Below are 18,592 nucleotides of genomic sequence, written 5' to 3'. Positions count from 1 at the left end.
TTTTTTTTTTTCTTTATGTCTCCTCAGAAAAGAATAAGCAAAAGGGGTAAAAGTATCCCGCTGACACCCACAATGCTTTTTATATACATTGTTGGGAGTTGAATGTGCACATTTGGAGCAGCCACAAGTGAGCAGACCGGAGGATATTAAGTATTAATTGAACTGTGCCACACATTGGTGTAGTGGTTCGTGCTCTGGGCTCACAGGGATGAACCCGGTTTGATTTCCTTTCTGTGTGGAGGCTGCATGTTTTTATATTTGAAAAGTGTGATAAGGCACCGAACTTTAGCACTTTAGGGATGGACATAGTTGTGTTTTTTTGGATGCTGTATGGTTTGTTTTGTAATGTGGTATGTTTTCCAGTGTGGTATGTCTCACATGTTTTATAGTACTTATGTATGATCTGTGTTTGGTGGTATATGTTTTTACCCAGATGGAAATTAGCTCTGAGCTAAATCTGGCATATTTACAGCACTGGTTGTCTGTTCATTAATATGCACTGTCCCATTCAAATAGATACATAAATTAACTGTTTCAGCTGATACTCAGATTTTCTCCCAAAATCTAAAAACATGTGTTTAAGGCCAAATGAGAGACTCTAGATTGCTCATGTGTGTGGATGTGAGTGTGTAAGTTTGTATCCTGCCTTCATCCGCTCTCAGCTCGAACATCCAGTGTTCCTGTGTTGCTTGAAAGACAACAACAGAGACAACAACAGGGACAACAACAAAGGCAACCCTCCAGTTGGAGGCTCTCGGGGAATCATCTACTCCTCCAGCAGGTGGCAGCAGAGGACCTCAGAAAACAACAGGCGCCTTGTTTGTGGAAATGTTCTTCCTTCTGAAATGACACTTCCATGGTATTGTAATATCATCAGTAAATGACGAATGGCAACACGTGTATCTTCTGGTTAAATAACACCGCAGCAGATGCATCGGATGCGCACTGGGCCGCCGCGCGTCTCTGCGGTGATGCGTAAATCCCAGGTTGAAGCGCGTTTTATAGGTTTTTGTGATGATGCCATGGCCCAGCCCTCATAAGTAAGGGATGCACCACACTATACGAGCTCACAACTGGCGTCAGGGTGAATGTATATGTGCTGGTCCTTCACCGTGTGGAAAACAGCAGCTAGATCAACAACAGAAACAGCGACCCTCGGATCGACGCGCGCGACTCTCACTCTTTTTTTTTTTAAAGATCCTAAATTATGGAGTAATTTTTCATACAGTTTTTCACATGAATCGGGTGCATTGCTGGTGTGATTTCTATATCATGTTGGGGATTTTTGGAGAGAGAAACTTTGAGAGCGCAGCCTCTTGTTTTTGGAGTATTTATTAAACCTGTATGAATCCGCATTTACAGACAGCAGGAAGGTGGAAGTGGATTGGAGGTGAGATGATGTCTGTTTACTTCCAGGATTGTTAAACATTGGTAGGGCTTGCATTTGAACTGACCACAGCAGCACATGGGAATACATTCACCTCTTTTTGCGCACCGCAGCCTCGTCGATTCATTGTTTTGGAGAATATCTCCAGCCAGTCCTCCTCCTCCCTGTGATCCCCATGATCCTCGTCCCTCTGGCCTACATTTAGCCACAATGAATTTCGATCAGATCCTCTCTGCCATCGGGGGCTTTGGAAAATACCAGAAAATCCTGTACATATGGATTTGTTTACCTCAGATCCTCCTCGCCTTCCACATGATGGTGAGCGTCTTTTCGGGCGCCACGCCACCCTTTCAGTGCCGGGACAACTCCAGCTCCGCTGCCGGGAATCAGACCTTCGTGTCAGGTGCTTTCGCAACAAACTCGAGCCTCCCGGACGCGTCTTGCTACTCATCGGATGTCCTGCTGCACGGCAACCGGACTGAGCGCGTCCCGTGTGGCCACGGATGGGTCTACAGCCAGGAGGTGTTCGAGAGCACCACAGTCACCGAGGTACATAGGAACCACAACAACATGGCACATGTTTTGATGTGGGTCACCAAACAGCTTCATTCTAGAATAAATCCACTCTCAGCCTGTCTGGCAGAAGAGTCAAACACTTCATGCAGTTGTTCTTGGGAGCATTCACATCTATTGTTTTTAAATATAGGTTACAAAAAGAAACTCAAACCAAAGCGTGTCAATACATTGTAACATGTAACACTTCTCTATTTCTGGTTACGTGTACTTATAAATAAACCCAGCAGCCTGCCAAGCATGGCTGTAGTGAACTTCTTGGGGCCCACTAGGATGAAAATAATCACCTCTCCCCCTTTGACCTCACTCACTCTCATTGTGTAATCTAAATTTAAATTATTCATTTGTAATATATTTACATGAAGCACATTACTGAAAATGGTGTATCAATCTTCTGATGCTGTATCCCCCTATTTCCATACAATGGGGGTCTTGATAAAACAAGTTGATAAAAACAAATTGAACTGGACGAACTAAGCGCATTTGTTGTCAAGATAGAATCTTTCAGTAGCTGGCTCTTTTGGTGCAACTGCTAGTCCCACCCGACTGATTTCAGCAGTTACTATTGGCTTCCTGAGGTACAGTAAGAGTTTTTCTTGTAATCTCCCAGTGGGACCTGGTGTGTAGCAAAGCTGGACTGAACAGCCTCGGATCCTCCATCTACATGTTTGGCCTCTTGGTGGGATCCCTGATATTTGGCGCCATGGCTGACAGGTATGTCTTGCAGCTGTCTTTCAGAATCTGTCACCCCCCCCCCCCCCCCCCCCCCCCCCCCCCCCCTTCCCGTCTCTGTACAGAGGCGACATACAGCCAGATGCTCAACATCAAAGCATGGCTGCTGGACGTCAAGTCTTTAGTGTAAGTAGGGCAACTGGCATATTCTGGTGGTTTAGCTCAAGGGCTAAAGATATACACAGCAGTTTGAATGAAACTAGTGTTTTCTAGTAGTTCTGCTCTTGAAACAGTTCTCCTCACTAAATGAGATGATGGGTCATCTCATCATTCTTTAAGCCACCAAGAGCTTTTGTATGGTCACATTCACTTCCCAGCATTTATAATCCAAACTGATCGACCCCAGGCTATCTAAAAATGATAAAAAAAAAAAAGACTTTTGTCTTGTGTTTCAAGGTGACAGATATGACTTGGAATGGTTCAGTGTTTTTTAATCAAAATATGTCACATTTCATTATATCACCTGCCTTCCACTGCAGCTACTCATTGTTGAGTTTCCAAATGTAAGTGTTGGTAAGCTCACCGTGATTAAATCCAAATAAAGAAAGTCTGGGAAAGAATATTTGAGTTTCATTCAACCTGGTCATTTTCACTGGTAGAGAAATTGGTTTATCTATTTTGAAGTCTTATGTGGAGAAATACCTGAGACATTTTAGGTTAAAGGCATAAAACAGGCTAAAAAACACCCACAAGAATTGGTTACAGAGATGTATGACAAGTAAACAAGAGTGTCTTTGCGTGTCCAGAAAAGTGCTATATAAAACCTCCACATCATTATTATGGTTAGATATGTGCATTAGTCCAGTGAGAAGCTGAAAGATGTGAGAGGATCACACTCGCCCACATCTGAATCTGACTGATAAGACGTGACAACTGCTATGCTTTTGACACGGTATTCAAAGCGGGATTATTTTTTGTCTGTTGCCCAAATGGAGCGAGGGAGGGGAGACTGACTGGAGCATTGATTCATAAATCAACAAACCGGTTGTCAGCACACAGGATGGTTTCTCTGCGTCGTGCCAAACCAGCTGTGTCCCAACCAGTTAATGTACCAATAGAACACCAGAAAACCACATCCAACCTGGAAACAATCAGACTGAGGTGCAGCAGATTGGAGTTATCAGAGAAGTTGATTCCTTTCGGACCATCGTGTTTTGTTAACTGGATTGTGTCCTTGCTGAGGCGATTTATTCCTCCATTGACATAAACAAGTCCCTCTGAAAGTGCTTTTCATCCTTTAGTTTTCTCCGTCAGCTGCAACACGTCTCAGTACTCCCATGTCTGAGCTTATCAATTGGCTTCAACAAAACTGATTTATTGAAGGTTAGAATCGTTTCTTTTCTTGCAGAGATAAAGCTACACTCATGTTTCATCTCCCTCTGTGTCAGGTATGGCCGGCGTTTCGTCCTGCTGCTGTCCATCGGTCTTCAGACTGTCTTTGGAGTCGCTGTCGCGTTTGCACCAAACTTCACCGTCTATGCGATTCTTCGCTTTGCGGTTGGCACCACCATATCGGGGATCATCATCAATGCTTTTGTACTCGGTACTGGCCACAGACACATGTTGTCCTGCTTTGACATACATCCACATCCAAATCATGAACGATTCTCTCCTTTCTGTGCCCATTATAACAACCAGTTCCCAAAATTGGAACATGTTTGTCCCCACCACAGTTCTGAATATGTATCCACACACTTGCCAGGGGATTTCACCAACAAAGCAAATCATTAAGCTTAAAGGAACATTCTCTGCAATGATTGTTCGAACCAGGTTTATATCAGTTTTTAAATAGTAATTAAAAGAACCTCACTCGGTTTCACTTGATGTACAATGAAAATTGGCCTTTAATCAAGCAAATCCTACCTTTTTCTCAAAACGTCACTAGTATATTCCCATATTGATGCACCTCACCTATAAATCGTCACAAGCATAAGTCGATCACATTACAAATGGGAGGTGTTCACTTTGATGAGAGTTCTTTCTCGACTTTAAACTCAGCTCACTGGCTTTTACCAAAGAAAGATGAGAAACAAACTCATCTGCAACTGTGTCTGCAAATATGCCAATTTAACACTTTGTCCACAAAACCTTTTCTACTTTTTCCTTCATACCTCAAAGCTCCAACCTTCTACCTTAGGTGAACCCAGTGCCCATGACTCCTCCTCTCCTCTCCTTTCCTCCCCTTCCCTCTCCTCCCCTCCTTGTTTTCACTCCCAACAGGTACTGAGTGGACATGCACCAAGAGACGCATGTTGGCTGGCATCACCACAGACTACGCCTTTGGCCTGGGTTATATGCTGCTGGCAGGAATCGCATATCTGATCCGAGACTGGAGAAAACTCCAAATGGCTATATCAGTGCCGGGCTTCCTGCTCGTCTTCTATATATGGTGCGAAATTCAGCTGGCATCTGGACATTAGATCCTCTGTGTATTCATAACGTGAACATATGAATGCCCTCTTTGTGACACTCATTTCCATCCCTATCTTCTCTCTCTTGACTCTTTTTTCCCCCCTTGTCGTTGGTTTGCTGCTGTCAGGGTGCTCCCTCAGTCTGCCAGGTGGCTTTTGGCGAACGACAGGAGAGAGGAGGCCATTGCACTCCTTCGCAAAGCGGCACTGGTTAATGGCCGGGTCTTACCTCCCACGGTTCAGGTGCACCTTGTTCCATTTGACACCACATAACAATCTCTCTTGATATTTTTTGGCAGCACGCTGCAAAATGACTTTAGCCACAAGCTGTCATTTTTTTATTAACAGAGTTCCTTAACTGACCTCTTTTCAGCCCCAAACAACAGGAGTTAACTGACTAACTAAATAGCACTCATTATTTTACTATGGTGCTGAACTAGAAGCCTAAGATTACCACACTTTACATATATCTAGCTGCAGTTTAAAGTAAATGATATTCAAACAGAAGTCAGGAGCGTATTTGCTGAGTATATATAGCAGCAGGAAGGGATTGAATCAACACCACCTACTTACAGTGCTTCAATGCGCCGTGTGTTGAAGGGACGTCCCACCCAAAGCATTTATTTGACTCATTTAATGTTTTTATCAAACTTTTCCTGGCGAGTACCAACAAGGACACCGATCATTAATGGTGCCCCACTGCTAAGAAGACAGTTTAGCTTATTCAGTCTGAAGCAATAGTTGCTGGATAAATACTGAGAAAGAATCAAAGGTCCAGGTAGAGGAGGTGGAGAGTGTGAAGAAGGAAGTGATGGAGGACAGAGTTGTACTGGTAAGAGTGGAAAGTAGCTGAAGCTTAGTGGCTGGCTGGTTGGCTGGTTGGTGTTTGACTCCCATCAGATCAATCACACACTTCCATGGTTCACATCTCATTAGATTTTCACAATAATGAAATATGTAACATTTTGGCCAATGGTCAATAAATCTTTAACACATTTTCAGTGCATGAAGACACAAGATAAAGTGAAGAGTTTATCTAATCCCGTGTTTGGTGACTCATCTTTAATTATGTATCACCAAACCAGACAATAACAGAGAAAACGAGGAACTACACTGAGAAGCCTTTTGGTATTTAAGTCATTAAAAAAAAGAAAAAACAACAATATTCAATGATGCAAAATGTTTGGAGCCTCATCTTAACGTCTTTCATTGACTTAAAACTTCTTCTGCACATCAGGTTGAGAAGTGTCAGATTGTTGTAGGGGGGAAGCAACGATACTCAGCACTCGATCTTGTGCGGACGCCACAGATGAGGAAGAGAGGGTTTATCTTATTCTACATCTGGTGAGTTTCCATTTTTTTCACATCAATGTGATTCCTATAGAAGTGAACAATAAACGTTTGGACTCACCCCTTCACCTTTCTGTTTGCTCTGCCAGGTTTGTGAACGTGTTGGTGTATTATGGTCTCTCGCTGGGCGTGTCCAGGCTGGGTACGGACCTTTACCTGACCCAGTTCGTGTTCGGTTTGGTGGAGATCCCTGCCCGGTCGATGGTTCTCATTCTCCTGCCCTTCAGCCGGCGATACTCCCAGTGCGGCTTCCTGGCTGTTGGAGGTTTCGCCTGTCTGCTGATGCTCGCCATCCCTGCTGGTAGGAAGGATATTCTTTAGTTCTGACAGGAAGGCACATGTGATTCTTCCCAAATACCTTACCCATGGGTGCCTTTCATGACCTGAAAAATGTTCTTCCTCTTTGTCTGTAGATTATCCCAACATCCTGACTGGTCTTGCCATGGCAGGAAAGTTTGGTATAACAGCGTCTTTCGCTTCCATCTATGTTTACACTGCTGAGATATTTCCCACTGTGTTAAGGTAAATGAGTATTAATGAATTGTTTTATGTTTCTCTTCATTTCACAAGTTGTTTGCTTGAGTTGTTTTTCACGATTATGTCAATAGTCCTTGTAGTAATCCTACAGAAGATCATTCAAAAGTCTTTATTAGTGTTGAAGTGAAACTAGTGGACTTGTGTCTGATAAGTTTTTACTAAATCTCTCTGACTTGTTATGGCTTCAGGCAAACAGGAATAGGAGTGACCAGCATGTTTGCGAGGATGGGCGGGGTGTTAGCCCCCGTCATCAACATGCTGCAGAACCACAGCCCCATCACTCCCCTCATCATCTTTGGGGCGTCACCGCTTTTAGGTGCCCTCCTTGCCCTGGCACTGCCCGAAACCGCCGGTAGACCTCTGCCCGACACTGTGGACGACGTGGAAAACTGGGACGTCAGGTACTGAAAGGGGTCTCGTAAAAAGGGTGTCAGTATAAACAGGAAAGCATTGCAGCATATTAATGACATGTCCATCTGATCAAATATCTGTAGAATGAATAAACTAGTCTGATCCATTGAGATCCCACTAAGCTTAGATCATCCAAGGTGGAGTGAGACTCATGAGTTTGTGGTGCAGCTCAAGTGGGCCAGATCAGTAAAATGTGAGCACTCCACCTTTAGCCCTTTATTTGGCAGGTGAGCTTATCTGCTAATTTCCAATTTTTTTTTATAATGTTTTGTCCAAATAAATACAATAAACTGATGATAGTCGCTGAAAATATGTCCAAACAGTTGTTATAAACATTGAGATAGCTCCTGCAAGTGTCGGATTTCAGGACAATATTAAATAAATATGTGTTCTACTTTCTAGCATAGTCCATTATACTGTATATAAAAATCTTGTAATTTGGTATATTGAGACTGATTTAAAAATGTCTCAAAAAGTCCTTCAACTACACCCAGGTATTCCAATAGGTGTCCTATAAAGTATTAACCTTAACTCCAAAGTACAAAGAGGTCCACCATGAAAGAGTGTATTATCAACACTTATCTGAAAAAACCAAACTGAAATGGGTAAAATTTTAGAGAAACATTATCAGAAGGCTTCTAGGTGCAAAAACACAGTGAAATGGGCAAAAGTCACGTTTTCCAGTTGCAACTCCTCTTTTCTGCAAAAATGCAACGAATCACTTCAGTTTAAGCGTACGTGCTCAAGCTCAACTTAAAAGATTTGTTCCAGACAATTTAGTGTTTAATTCCACAAGGCACATTCAGAGGTCGAGTTCATACCTCGATGGTTCAGCGCTGCTTTACGAGCAAAATGGGGCCAAAAAACAATTACAAAGTAAAGGCTGACTGGCTGTGTCTCTCCGTCTGTTATGCTGTCCAACCTCTCCACAGATCTCTGTGTTTTGTCTCCGCACAGGCCGCCTCCCGCCAAGGAAAACCACGAGATGTGCGAAGATGCCATCCAATCCTCGAGCGGTGCCGAAAAGCAAGAGCTGCAGCACTTAGCGAGCCAGGCCTAACAGCGACGCACACATTCCACTATTCACACAGGATCCAATACCAGATGCCGCACTGACCGCCACTATGCAGTTACATGTCAGGATCAGTGCTCTATGCAAGAAGGCCAAACGTGATTCACACACTAAAGCAGTACGCAGGGGATCCAGCGCACACGCAAGACGCAGAAGACCAAGAAGAAGTCTGTTGTTTACCAACCTGTGCGACATTCACACTTTTACTCTACTTTTAAAATAGGTTTCATAGATTTTAAAAATGCTGAGAGGCAGAACAGACGCACAACATTTATTGATCCGCGGACCAAACACAACTGATGTGAAGACCGACGACGGACAAAACACCAGCAGATTGTCGCCTCTGATCTTTCTCATTACTCGTGGTGCCGTTGAGCGACTATTTTTTGGGAACTTTGTATGTATTTTTCAGCATAGAAGGATTTGTTGTGAATATTCATAAAGGGCATCTCCACAAATATTTTTGTATAGAGGTGTGCAACATCTCTGAGCTGTATCCAGAATATTGTCAAAGCCTCATCTTGTCTTGTCCTCTCAATCTGAGATAATTGCATGCGTTAGTTACCTTTGTTATGCCTAATGTAGCTGTCCATGTACTGCTGTAGCTAGATTATAGTTTTGTCAGGAAATCTTGGGATGTGAATGTGTTGGCATGTGAAGAGATCCTTGATTTTTAGTGACCTGAGCATTACGACTCCTGGTTCGTTCTAATTTTCACTTAATTGTACTCAGACGTAGGGTGACAACTGTGATGACTTTGACCTGCAGTTAGAAGTGTTTTGTACGTTTTAACTTGTTTAAGGGCTACACTTGTGTAGAAGGACTAGAGCCACAATAATGACTTCCTGGCATGCATCAGGAGCACAGGTCATGTAATAAAGGTGATGTGGTTACCAAAGGAACTGTCCCTACAGCCAAGAAATTCAAGGCCAGTGCGCTTTGAACGCACAAAATGTAAATGTGGAGTAACGTTTTATTCCACTGCATGAATTTGAGGACGTGTTGAAAGAAAAATCTTGAGCTCGGCCTAAATGATTCATAAAGTTTGACGCCGTGTCCAAGAAACACTATCCTTTCCCCTTCTTATAACTATTTCAGTCTAATCTCTTGAACTCTTGCTATGAGAGTGTTGGGTGTCATAAATTGCCATCTGCTAAATTTTATGGTCTTGGGTTTGTGAACTTTTACCCAGAACCTGCTGTGCGCGGTATTTCGGAACCATATATATTCCTCCTCTGCGGATTTAAACATCCAAACAACATTTCACTGCCTCTGATTTACCACCGTGTCTTGACCAGGTGGCAATAGGGTTAAAAAACAAGTCACTTACTCTTAACGTGTTTGTTTCTCTTGCAAATCAGGACACATACACTTTATCTATGCCTTACTGCAGCGTGCAGCCTTGTTCCAATGAGCGGAGACATTACCACAGATGGAATAAACGATGTCAGTTCTTTATTGAGACGATTCTTTGTTCAATGCATTTGCATGCAACAATTTAAAAGACTAGGGATCAGACGGGAAGCAGGTGGGGGGGGGTGTTTTGCAGCGAGGGTCCAGCCAGCTGGTCATCTAAACTGGGGACTTTGTACATCTGTGATATTTCTCAACAACAATTTTTTTATTTGTTTTTTAAAAACACAAAAAGGAAAATGTCACAAACTGTGTTCAGCTGACACGAAGGCCTTGTGTTCGCGCCCCTCCAGCAATAAACTTGATTGAAAAAGTCAACTTCTTCTGTGTACGATTTGTTTTTTTCCACAGTCACATGAACGTTCAACAACATTTAGGACATTATTTCCATCACCAGGCAGCTCAGTTCAATGCAGACGCGCGTCACATTCACCGGAGAGCAACTTGCAGGACATATTGGAATTCACGGAAATGAAAAAGTTACAGAATCTTTGATCACAACAATCAAGTTTGGCCTCGAACCGGCAAGTGCCTCAGGCACATGAAGTGGCTTCAACAGGAGCGGAGCAGCTTTACTCAGAGGACGGCGGCTCCGTCTACGCCAGTGTAACGTACGTAGCATCAGTGGTGACGCCACAGTTGTTATCCTTCAAAGACATGAGGATGTAGCCGTCATTGCCCCAGTAGGTGGACCAGGAGTTCTTCACCAGCCAGTATGGCTCGCCCTGTAAGGTACCGTATCCCACCGCCAGCACGGCGTGGTCCAAGTCATCAGGGGTGTTGCCTGAGGGACGGACCATGCGCTCAATTTTAGAGGAAACGCGCCGGTTCTTGTACAAAAACAGAAGCACGAGCGAGACGTAAACTCACCACATGCCGGTTCGTAGTAGACGCCGTGACTGTAGAAAACAAACGATCGATGGGCGGCGTCAATGCTGATCGCAGCCGGCCCGTTCTTGAAGAGCGCCAGCTTTAAAGCCTCTGCGTCGCCGGATGTGACGTTGGTGTAGCTCTGGATGTGCGCGACGAGCTGAGAGGAGTTCAGGTGGCAGAATCCGTTCTGTTTGAGAGAAAATATAAGGTTGTATGGATACGGCGTCGTGGAGTGAACAAGTTTGGGTTTTTACACGGGGAATAAAACAAATTGAATGCTCAGGAAGAACCAGACTATAACATAGTTACACTTTGGCCTTTGGAACTCCTTTGAAAAAAACCACAGTCCGTCAAAGAACTTCAGATTTTGATTCAGAATCAACATCTTCAGCTTCATAACGCCAGTTGTTCGAATTGCACTTTAACTATGATTATGAAAACAAACAAACATGTCACAAAAAGAGGACGTAGATTCATATCAGAGGTTCTGTGTGTCATGCTTGTTCCGTTGACTTGCTGTTTGACGGACCGCTGGCCTGTTCGGGGCGAGATCTGCTTTTTTATTACCTCCAGTTCTAACTGATGCTCTTGGTTATTTTGCTTTTTTAGTTTGGAAACAAATCACCAAAAATCACTTGCTATAAGAGGTTTGTGGTTTTTCCCCCCACTGTATCGTCCTGAAACTGTCTCACCATTCCCATATACGGTCCGTAGGTCTCCATGGTGGCGATGCCTCCGTGCTTCATGATCCACTCGTACGCTCTCCACTCCTCGCCACCATCGCAGGCGTTGTTGCCGAAGCCCCAGGAACAGTCGATGAGCATCTGTTGGGAGAGGACCTGCAGGGAGCCCGTCTGAAAGACGAGAGCCAAAACAAGAATTCAACCCCACTCAGCACGCGGATCACCGTCCCGTCCCGGCCAGTTCTCTGAACAGCGGCGCCCTCGGTCTCACCACCTCCGGAGAGTCACTGTGGGACGCCGGCCTCCCGTGACACGACGTGACCCGAGGGGCCTAAATCAGCCGTCGGTTTAAGGTTGAAACAGACGACATTGCGAAACGTGCATATTTTGACTGGAAATAGAAGCGTGGTTGAAGTGGACGACGCATACTTTTACACCCGCTGTAATCTATAGATTGCCGGGCCTGCACCATGAGATCACAGGAGTGAATCTGAGCCTCGCTCCCCCGGGAGAGGCTCCGTTTATGAGGCTGCCACTTCCTGCGGCCAGGCTGGCAGGGGTACAAAGACGCTCTGCTGGGGTGGGGGTGGGGGGGTCTCTGGGCACAGCTTTCTCCAGGCCACAGCAAAGCACTCGCCTTCACTGCACAACAATCAAGCCCTGAAAAGATCGCCGATTGAGCTGAACCTCAGTGGTCTTGTTATGCTGCGGAGTCACATTAGGAGGAAAACTCATCTCAAAACTAATGAGGATTAAAACACTCTTATACTTCAAGGGCTTGAAATGAACAAATGTCCCTTTAAATGTTAAAAAGGACAACATTTTCCATGGTTATACCACAAGATAAAACACTGATGAGTGACAGCAAATGAGAGCAGTATTTCAATCGACATTATGATTAAATCTCCACTGTGACTGTCTCTATGATTGCACGCCAGGGGACATGAGCAGGAGGCCGCGTGTAAGAGCGAGTGGAAGCATGTGGTCACCTCAGCGGGGCGCCATCATGTTTGGATCATGTTGCTAGGCGACGGAGGAGGAGGAGGAGGAGGAATGCCTTTGAGGGCGGCCTCCTTCAGGATGGAGGCAGGTCGGCGCTGACATTGACTCAGGTTTATTTATTCACTCGCACTGTCAAGCTCACTTAACGTGAGTGAGAGCGGCACAATGAGGCATGTTGTGGACCCGACTCTGCTCGGGAGGGAAAAATCTCCATTCACAACCAAAGGTTTCTTCCTGTTCAGAGGGTTTTTCCTTTTCCACTGTTGCCTTTGCTTACTCATGTTGAACTGTTGGGTTTCTCTATCAAAGTGAGATGGATGGTGAATTTGGCAATATAGAAAAAAATAAAGAAATGAAACCATGATTTTCTTTAATTCTGGATGGAAAACTGCTAATAAATATTAATTTCTGTTCACTACAAGAAATAATCAAACTCCATTTAATCTTAAGACAACACATGATGTCTTTTTATGTAATTTGTCAAAAACGCAAAAAGTACATTAGCATTAGGAAGAAAACATGCATTTCCACATCCAAACCATTTTAAACCTGTTTAGAATATCAGATCAGTTTTTTTCTATTTTCCCCTGTATTCACTATTATCTATGTCCCCTCTTACAATGAAGACAATAAATACAGTTGAATTGCATCTTTGTTGAATCAGATTGAAGACCTCCTTTTACCATAACGACCCACCAACAGATTCAGAAATACAATAAAAGTTCAAACTTAAATCAGCCTTAAAAAAAAAAGAAAAAAGAAGAAGACAAAGAACTTAATCAGCGTGATGCATACAAGTCATTAAGAGATTATCTTTAGATTTTAAAGCATATTGTCCTCCTGATATAATTCAGAGTGTGCATTTATTTTTAGCGTTTCTTCATGATGTAACTGAACTTTTAGCAATGATGTAACATCTAAACTCATCTCCCTCAACGTGTTTTATAACTGATGTTATAACTGATAACTGATAAGTATAAGCACAACATTGTACCAGCACTGACAATTATAATTATAAATACCCACAACCGGATCAGTTGACTCCACAAGCTAAACATCTGTGGACTCCAACATTTAGAAGGAGACTGAGATTGTGTTGTAAGAGGCTTCTAAAAGGTTTACCTTCAGGAAGAGAGCGCCCTCTACTGCCCCAGTGGTGGCAAAGCTCCAGCAGGAGCCGCAGATGGCCTGGTCCTTCACCGGGGTAACGGCACCTGGGAATGAAGAGAGGGGTGATGAACCTGGAATGCTGGTGGGTGTTTACCGAATCTTTAAGACTTGTACATACCGTAAAGCCGCCAGTCAAGCGACTCCGGTACCGAGACTCCTTCGTAAAGTTGGGAGGGGAACGGGAGTCCTCGGTTTGGGGTCTTTCCTCGTTTGCTCCCCCTCATGGCCACGAGCTCCGACATGGTGCGATCCGACAGGGAGTTCAGGGCAAGAGAGAAGGACAGGCCCGCCCTGTTCTTGGAGTGAACGTACCTACAGGAACAGGAAACCGGTCACATTGGTGCTGAACTGCTTCTGTCTTGACAGCTTCGGCTGCAGCGGAGCGTCCTCTCACCGCAGATTATGAACAAAAGCGTGCTCCCTCTTGGCGTGCTCTCGTTCGTCGCTGTACTGACGCTGGAACTTCACCTTGAAATGGTTGAAGATGTTTTGCGAGTGACCCAAAGCGGAGGTATGGATGAGATCTTTCATTGGATTGGCCAACATGTGGTGCTCCACTCCCGGACCAGGAAATCCTCCACAAGTCAAGCCTTCAGGGAAGAAAATAAACATAAACAAGCGTCCTCCAGGCTTGTGATCCGTCTCCGAGGTGAATGTCACAAACCTTCAGGCAGCGAGAAGACCTTAGGGTCCACTTTGGCGCTGAACTCCTTGTAATCCACCAGATACTTGTCGTAATGTGAACCCAGCAGCGTGTTGTAGCCCATCATCTCATAGTGGAGGGGAGCGGCGGTCCCACCTGCTCCTCCCTCTGAATGTGCCACCCACAGCGTGTACGTGTTCTTCTTATTGCCCACGGTGGTCACGTTCTGCCAAACTTCACACAGGGAGCCTCCAAAGTACTCCATCCTCAGGAACTGCCAGGGAAAGACGAGTCTTAGTCGAGGAACAGAAGCAATCTGATCTGTTGTAGCTGGATTTACTTTAAATGATAGAAAACTCAAGTTTGTGACGTCTCTAAAAGAAACACTGCCTGTTTGTAGTTAAACTACAGTCTACAGACTCTGAGACTGATTGAATACAGTCAGCAAAACTTAGTTGGTTTAGTCACACCTCGACGAGAAAACCTTCATTTTATTACACTGTAAAATATTTGATTGTTTCTAGAAAAAGCTGCAAGCTCAGCAACGACTGGTGACATTTCAAATTTAGCAAGATGATAAATCTATGAACGGATCTATATAAGCACACACACACCTGGAAGCCCTGCACGTCGGGCAGCGACGGCTGCGGCGTGACCGCTTCTTCCTTCGTACCGTTGACCTGAAAGCACTTCATCACATTTTGCTCTTTTTCTGTCGTCTCGGGACTGATTTTGTAGGAGGTGCCAAACGGCTGCTCCGACCCCAGCTGGAAAGTGGAAACCTGGCCTGGGGACAAACACGGAGAGGGGATGTTAACCTCACCGGCTCCCTTCATTTGAAACCTTCCGCGCTTTGTTTAACAGCCTATTTTCATTAAAACTGCTGGTTCACAGTGGTTTCCCCTCGTATTTCAATCACGTCATTTGTGAATTAAAGGCACATCGACCAGCATAAAGACATGTAATATATAGACTTACTGGATACATAAAAGAGAAAACATGAATATAACTAGAAAAGTCCTTTTTGCAATATTAAAAACATGCAGGAAGATGATAATTTCTCCCCTAATAAATTTCCCACAACATTGGAAAAGGCTGTAGACCCCAAATATAATCTAAGCTAAACACTGGCAAATGCATCCACTCTCATAAGCACGGTCTAATCCCCTGGTCACACAGGAAACTCTATTAATAATACCAAGATTGTTGAAATCAGTCAGTTTCATTAAAAATGTGACATAATTAATTACTCACATACATGTGTTAACTTTTTCAAACTACAGCAAAATTCATGTTTGATTAGTTTCTCTCTTTTATGGCCGTAGATTTTTCTTTTACATTACAAAAAGAGATTCTCTTATAACAACTATGAGAGACTATACCAGGACAAACACTATCTTATAAAACATGTTTTTGATATGAAAACAAAGCTGTTAATATCTGAAGGGTCACTTGTAAACTTGTTTTTAAAATGACCTTGCAAAAAAAAAGTTAAAGGCCATAATTACATGACGAAGGTTACTGGGCTGTGTTTTGAGACAACGATTGTCCTTCAATAGTGCTAAAGAGACAGAAAATCCTGCACCACAGTCATTTAAAGTCACGAGGACGTGACACAAGTTAGCAGATCGAGTTCCTACAGAAGTGCTGATCCTTCCCGTTTCGCTCGATGATACAACAGGCTCTCCATTTCAAACCACTTGTCCAATCAAGTGTTTTTATGAAAACCCCTCAGGCGTTTTCTTACCATGGTAGTAGTCAATTCGGCTGGACTTTGCTGCGAGGTCAAACCAGGCCTCGAATGGCTCCGTAATCTCGGCATAGGGCAGAGAGATGACCCCTGTAAAGGAGAAAACAGTCACATGAGCTCAAACCGCACAGAGGAAACAGTTTATTATGTGAAAAATGTTGACAGTTTACCTTTGACATGATAGGTTTTCCCAAAATCAGGAAGTGATGGGACTGCTTTTCCCTCCGAGGCTGGAAATAGAGACAATAAAATAGTGGAATATTCCTGAAATAAATCTGTGAGACTGTCCTGATAAATGAAAATTTAAAACTATTTCTGTACAGGAAGTGTGATTATATATCATTTGGAGGGGAATAATACACGAAATGTGTATTTAACAGGTAGAAAAGATGTGAAGTTTGAGTTTGTGTCAGTAAACTGATTAGTGTAGAAGTAAACAGCTGTGTTTGTTTACTTAACGTTAGTCTGCATATGGTTCATTCACATACAAGCTTATTTTTGACACAATTCAGCACAAAATGTAGAAAAACATAACAAACGTGATGTTTAATCACCTTTCCTGTTCGGCTGTTTGTATTGGAGTGTTTTGGGGGTTTTTTTAGACGCCGTGTCGGTGTTGCGACACGAGCTGAATGAAAACAACACGAGAGGGAAAGTAAATGTTTGTTTCTTACCGGAGGCAGCCCACAAAACAACAACAGCAACGAGCAAACGCCGCATTATTTCTACTCGGAGCTCAGAGAGACGACAAGGAAACACAGCAAGGCTTGAAAAGAAAAATAAACGTGACCCAGAGGAAAATCCTGTAACCTTTAAAAACACTTATTGAATAAAGAAAAGAGCGCAGGGGACATGAGTGACGTCCGCTCTCCACCAATCAGAGAGCGGGAGGTGGAAACATCCTCCAATCAGACATAAGAGGCAGGACTTAATGGTGCAGGATCACGTGATTCATGTCATATGACTTGTAGATGCCACATGATATAGTGCGATATGATTTTTGAGTGTTTTGTATATATATATAGATGGATGTGGCCGGTGCCAGTAATTCTGGGGGCTGATTGAATAAACTGAAGTTACAGATGTCATGGCAGCTGCTTTTGATCACAAATCACAAATATATATATATATATATATATATATATATATATATATAGTTTGGTCATACTACACAAATAAATAACGTGTATATTATTTTTGTTTTGTAAAAAAAAGTCAAATAAAACTAATGTTATAGAGTGGTTCAGTTCTGTGTCATTCTTCATCATTCTTCACACCTGAACTGTTATCTGCTGCAGCATGAATAAATAGTCCACATGACGCATCATTACTGTAACACACGTGCCTCCACATAGAACTATTCTGTCTAATCTGGCACGTTTGTACCTTTTAGCCTGTGTAGCTTTGACTGACATTGTTCAAAAGAATAAATTGATATTAAATGTTTTTAACTGTATAGCTCCAGATATAATACACATACTCAACAGCTTTCTTCAGACAGGCGTTTTTCCAAAAGCTTTAAACACAGCAGTAATCAATGTTTTTAATGTATTTCATAATTTCAATTGCTTAAGATTAATTTTCTTAACCTTATAATACATCACAAAAATCCCACATCACATAATTTCAGGCCCATGATAAACGTCTCCTATTCAGCATTTCATATAATTTCTTGCATGTTTTGATTAACTATAGTGTTGCACATATGTGGGTAAGATATTGTGAACATTTCTGGACTGATGGTCTCTACTTCAATCAGGTTTCAGATTTCAGAGTTGTCTGAGCTCCAAAAGACTTTAGGACTTCTAACTCGGCCTCAATCTGCATTCCTGCGTTTGGGAACTGCTGTTATAGTTTCTATCACATGGATGTGGCCGGTGCCAGTAATTCTGGGGGCTGATTGAATAAACTGAAGTTACAGATGTCATGGCAGCTGCTTTTGATCACAAATCTGCCTTAAACTTAGATATATATCTAACCTGTAGTTCTTTCATTTCCTGCACGCTCAGGCAGGCACAGGGTAAATACAAAAACACAGATGAGCGCTGGTTAAAGTCGTGCTTATCACTCCTCTCAAGCACCAAAACTAAGTTATTTTTTCCACTGAACCGACCACTAAGAAAAAACAGATTGTCATATATAGATAAATAAACACAGAATAAAACACATCAAGTCATTTGTTTTAATTCCGATTACACAGAAAATATGGGGGTCAAGTGGAGAATATATTACTGTCTTTTGCATTGGAAGACATTGTAAAAAAAACACAACATAATGTCAAACTGGAACACAGTTTTCCTGAGTATTTTCATTTTGATCAGGTTTTTTAAATAAGTTTATTAAATGTAGACTTTTTCAGAATGTACATATATTTCCTTCCACTTTTGAGGTCAATATATTCTCATATTTATTATTCATCCGAGTTAAAAAAAAAAAAAAACATCATCATCCACAATATGTTGTTCTCATACCTATTTTGTTGAAAGTACTTATTGGCTCACTCATTATTTCAGTTTCAAATTTGTAGGATTAATTTTTATTCTCTCATTTTAAAAAAAAACAAAGCATACTGGCTCAATGCTATC

At 42.8% G+C, this 18,592-nt stretch overlaps 2 protein-coding genes across 3 annotated transcripts; one reads left to right on the top strand and one right to left on the bottom strand.

The window, feature by feature from the left end:
• Window positions 1-1,063: 1,063 nt before the first annotated feature.
• LOC308123029 (solute carrier family 22 member 13) lies at window positions 1,064-10,202 on the top strand. The gene is made up of 10 exons (XM_080485266.1): window positions 1,064-1,936; window positions 2,571-2,674; window positions 4,081-4,235; window positions 4,913-5,081; window positions 5,232-5,346; window positions 6,341-6,447; window positions 6,543-6,754; window positions 6,867-6,975; window positions 7,179-7,391; window positions 8,359-10,202. The coding sequence occupies exons 1-10, from the start codon at window positions 1,466-1,468 to the stop codon at window positions 8,459-8,461; spliced, it is 1,758 nt and encodes a 585-aa protein (XP_080341392.1). The 5' UTR covers window positions 1,064-1,465; the 3' UTR covers window positions 8,462-10,202.
• LOC308123028 (digestive cysteine proteinase 2) lies at window positions 9,901-16,898 on the bottom strand. Of its 2 annotated transcripts, none has more exons than XM_080485264.1 (11): window positions 16,682-16,898; window positions 16,178-16,237; window positions 16,005-16,097; window positions 14,872-15,044; window positions 14,279-14,531; window positions 14,009-14,204; window positions 13,733-13,926; window positions 13,567-13,658; window positions 11,452-11,613; window positions 10,757-10,946; window positions 9,901-10,670 (listed from the first exon to the last, which is right to left on the bottom strand). In XM_080485264.1, the coding sequence occupies exons 1-11, from the start codon at window positions 16,725-16,727 to the stop codon at window positions 10,483-10,485; spliced, it is 1,647 nt and encodes a 548-aa protein (XP_080341390.1). In that variant the 5' UTR covers window positions 16,728-16,898; the 3' UTR covers window positions 9,901-10,482. The 2 variants fall into 2 exon arrangements, with proteins under 2 accessions (XP_080341390.1, XP_080341391.1); XM_080485265.1 differs by having other exon boundaries at window positions 9,908-10,670; window positions 13,733-13,910; window positions 14,083-14,204; window positions 16,682-16,838.
• Window positions 16,899-18,592: the final 1,694 nt, after the last annotated feature.

The sequence above is a fragment of the Lipophrys pholis genome, assembly GCF_963383615.2.
Source record: "Lipophrys pholis genome assembly, chromosome: 17".
Taxonomy (NCBI): Eukaryota; Metazoa; Chordata; class Actinopteri; order Blenniiformes; family Blenniidae; genus Lipophrys; species Lipophrys pholis.
Note: the sequence above shows the minus strand (reverse complement) of the source record. Positions and strands in the feature narration are given on the sequence as shown.

Excerpts from the sequence above, each read along its gene's own strand:
- LOC308123029 (XM_080485266.1), top strand. The coding sequence starts at position 1,466 with ATGGGAATACATTCACCTCTTTTTGCGCACCGCAGCCTCGTCGATTCA. Across the intron at positions 2,675-4,080 it reads TTTGGCGCCATGGCTGACAG|GTATGGCCGGCGTTTCGTCC; the intron begins GTATGTCTTGCA and ends CCTCTGTGTCAG. Across the intron at positions 6,448-6,542 it reads TTTATCTTATTCTACATCTG|GTTTGTGAACGTGTTGGTGT; the intron begins GTGAGTTTCCAT and ends TTGCTCTGCCAG.
- LOC308123028 (XM_080485264.1), bottom strand. The coding sequence starts at position 16,727 with ATGCGGCGTTTGCTCGTTGCTGTTGTTGTTTTGTGGGCTGCCTCCG. Across the intron at positions 13,659-13,732 it reads GCTTGACTGGCGGCTTTACG|GTGCCGTTACCCCGGTGAAG; the intron begins GTATGTACAAGT and ends CTTCATTCCCAG. Across the intron at positions 10,947-11,451 it reads ACGGACCGTATATGGGAATG|AACGGATTCTGCCACCTGAA; the intron begins GTGAGACAGTTT and ends TCTCTCAAACAG.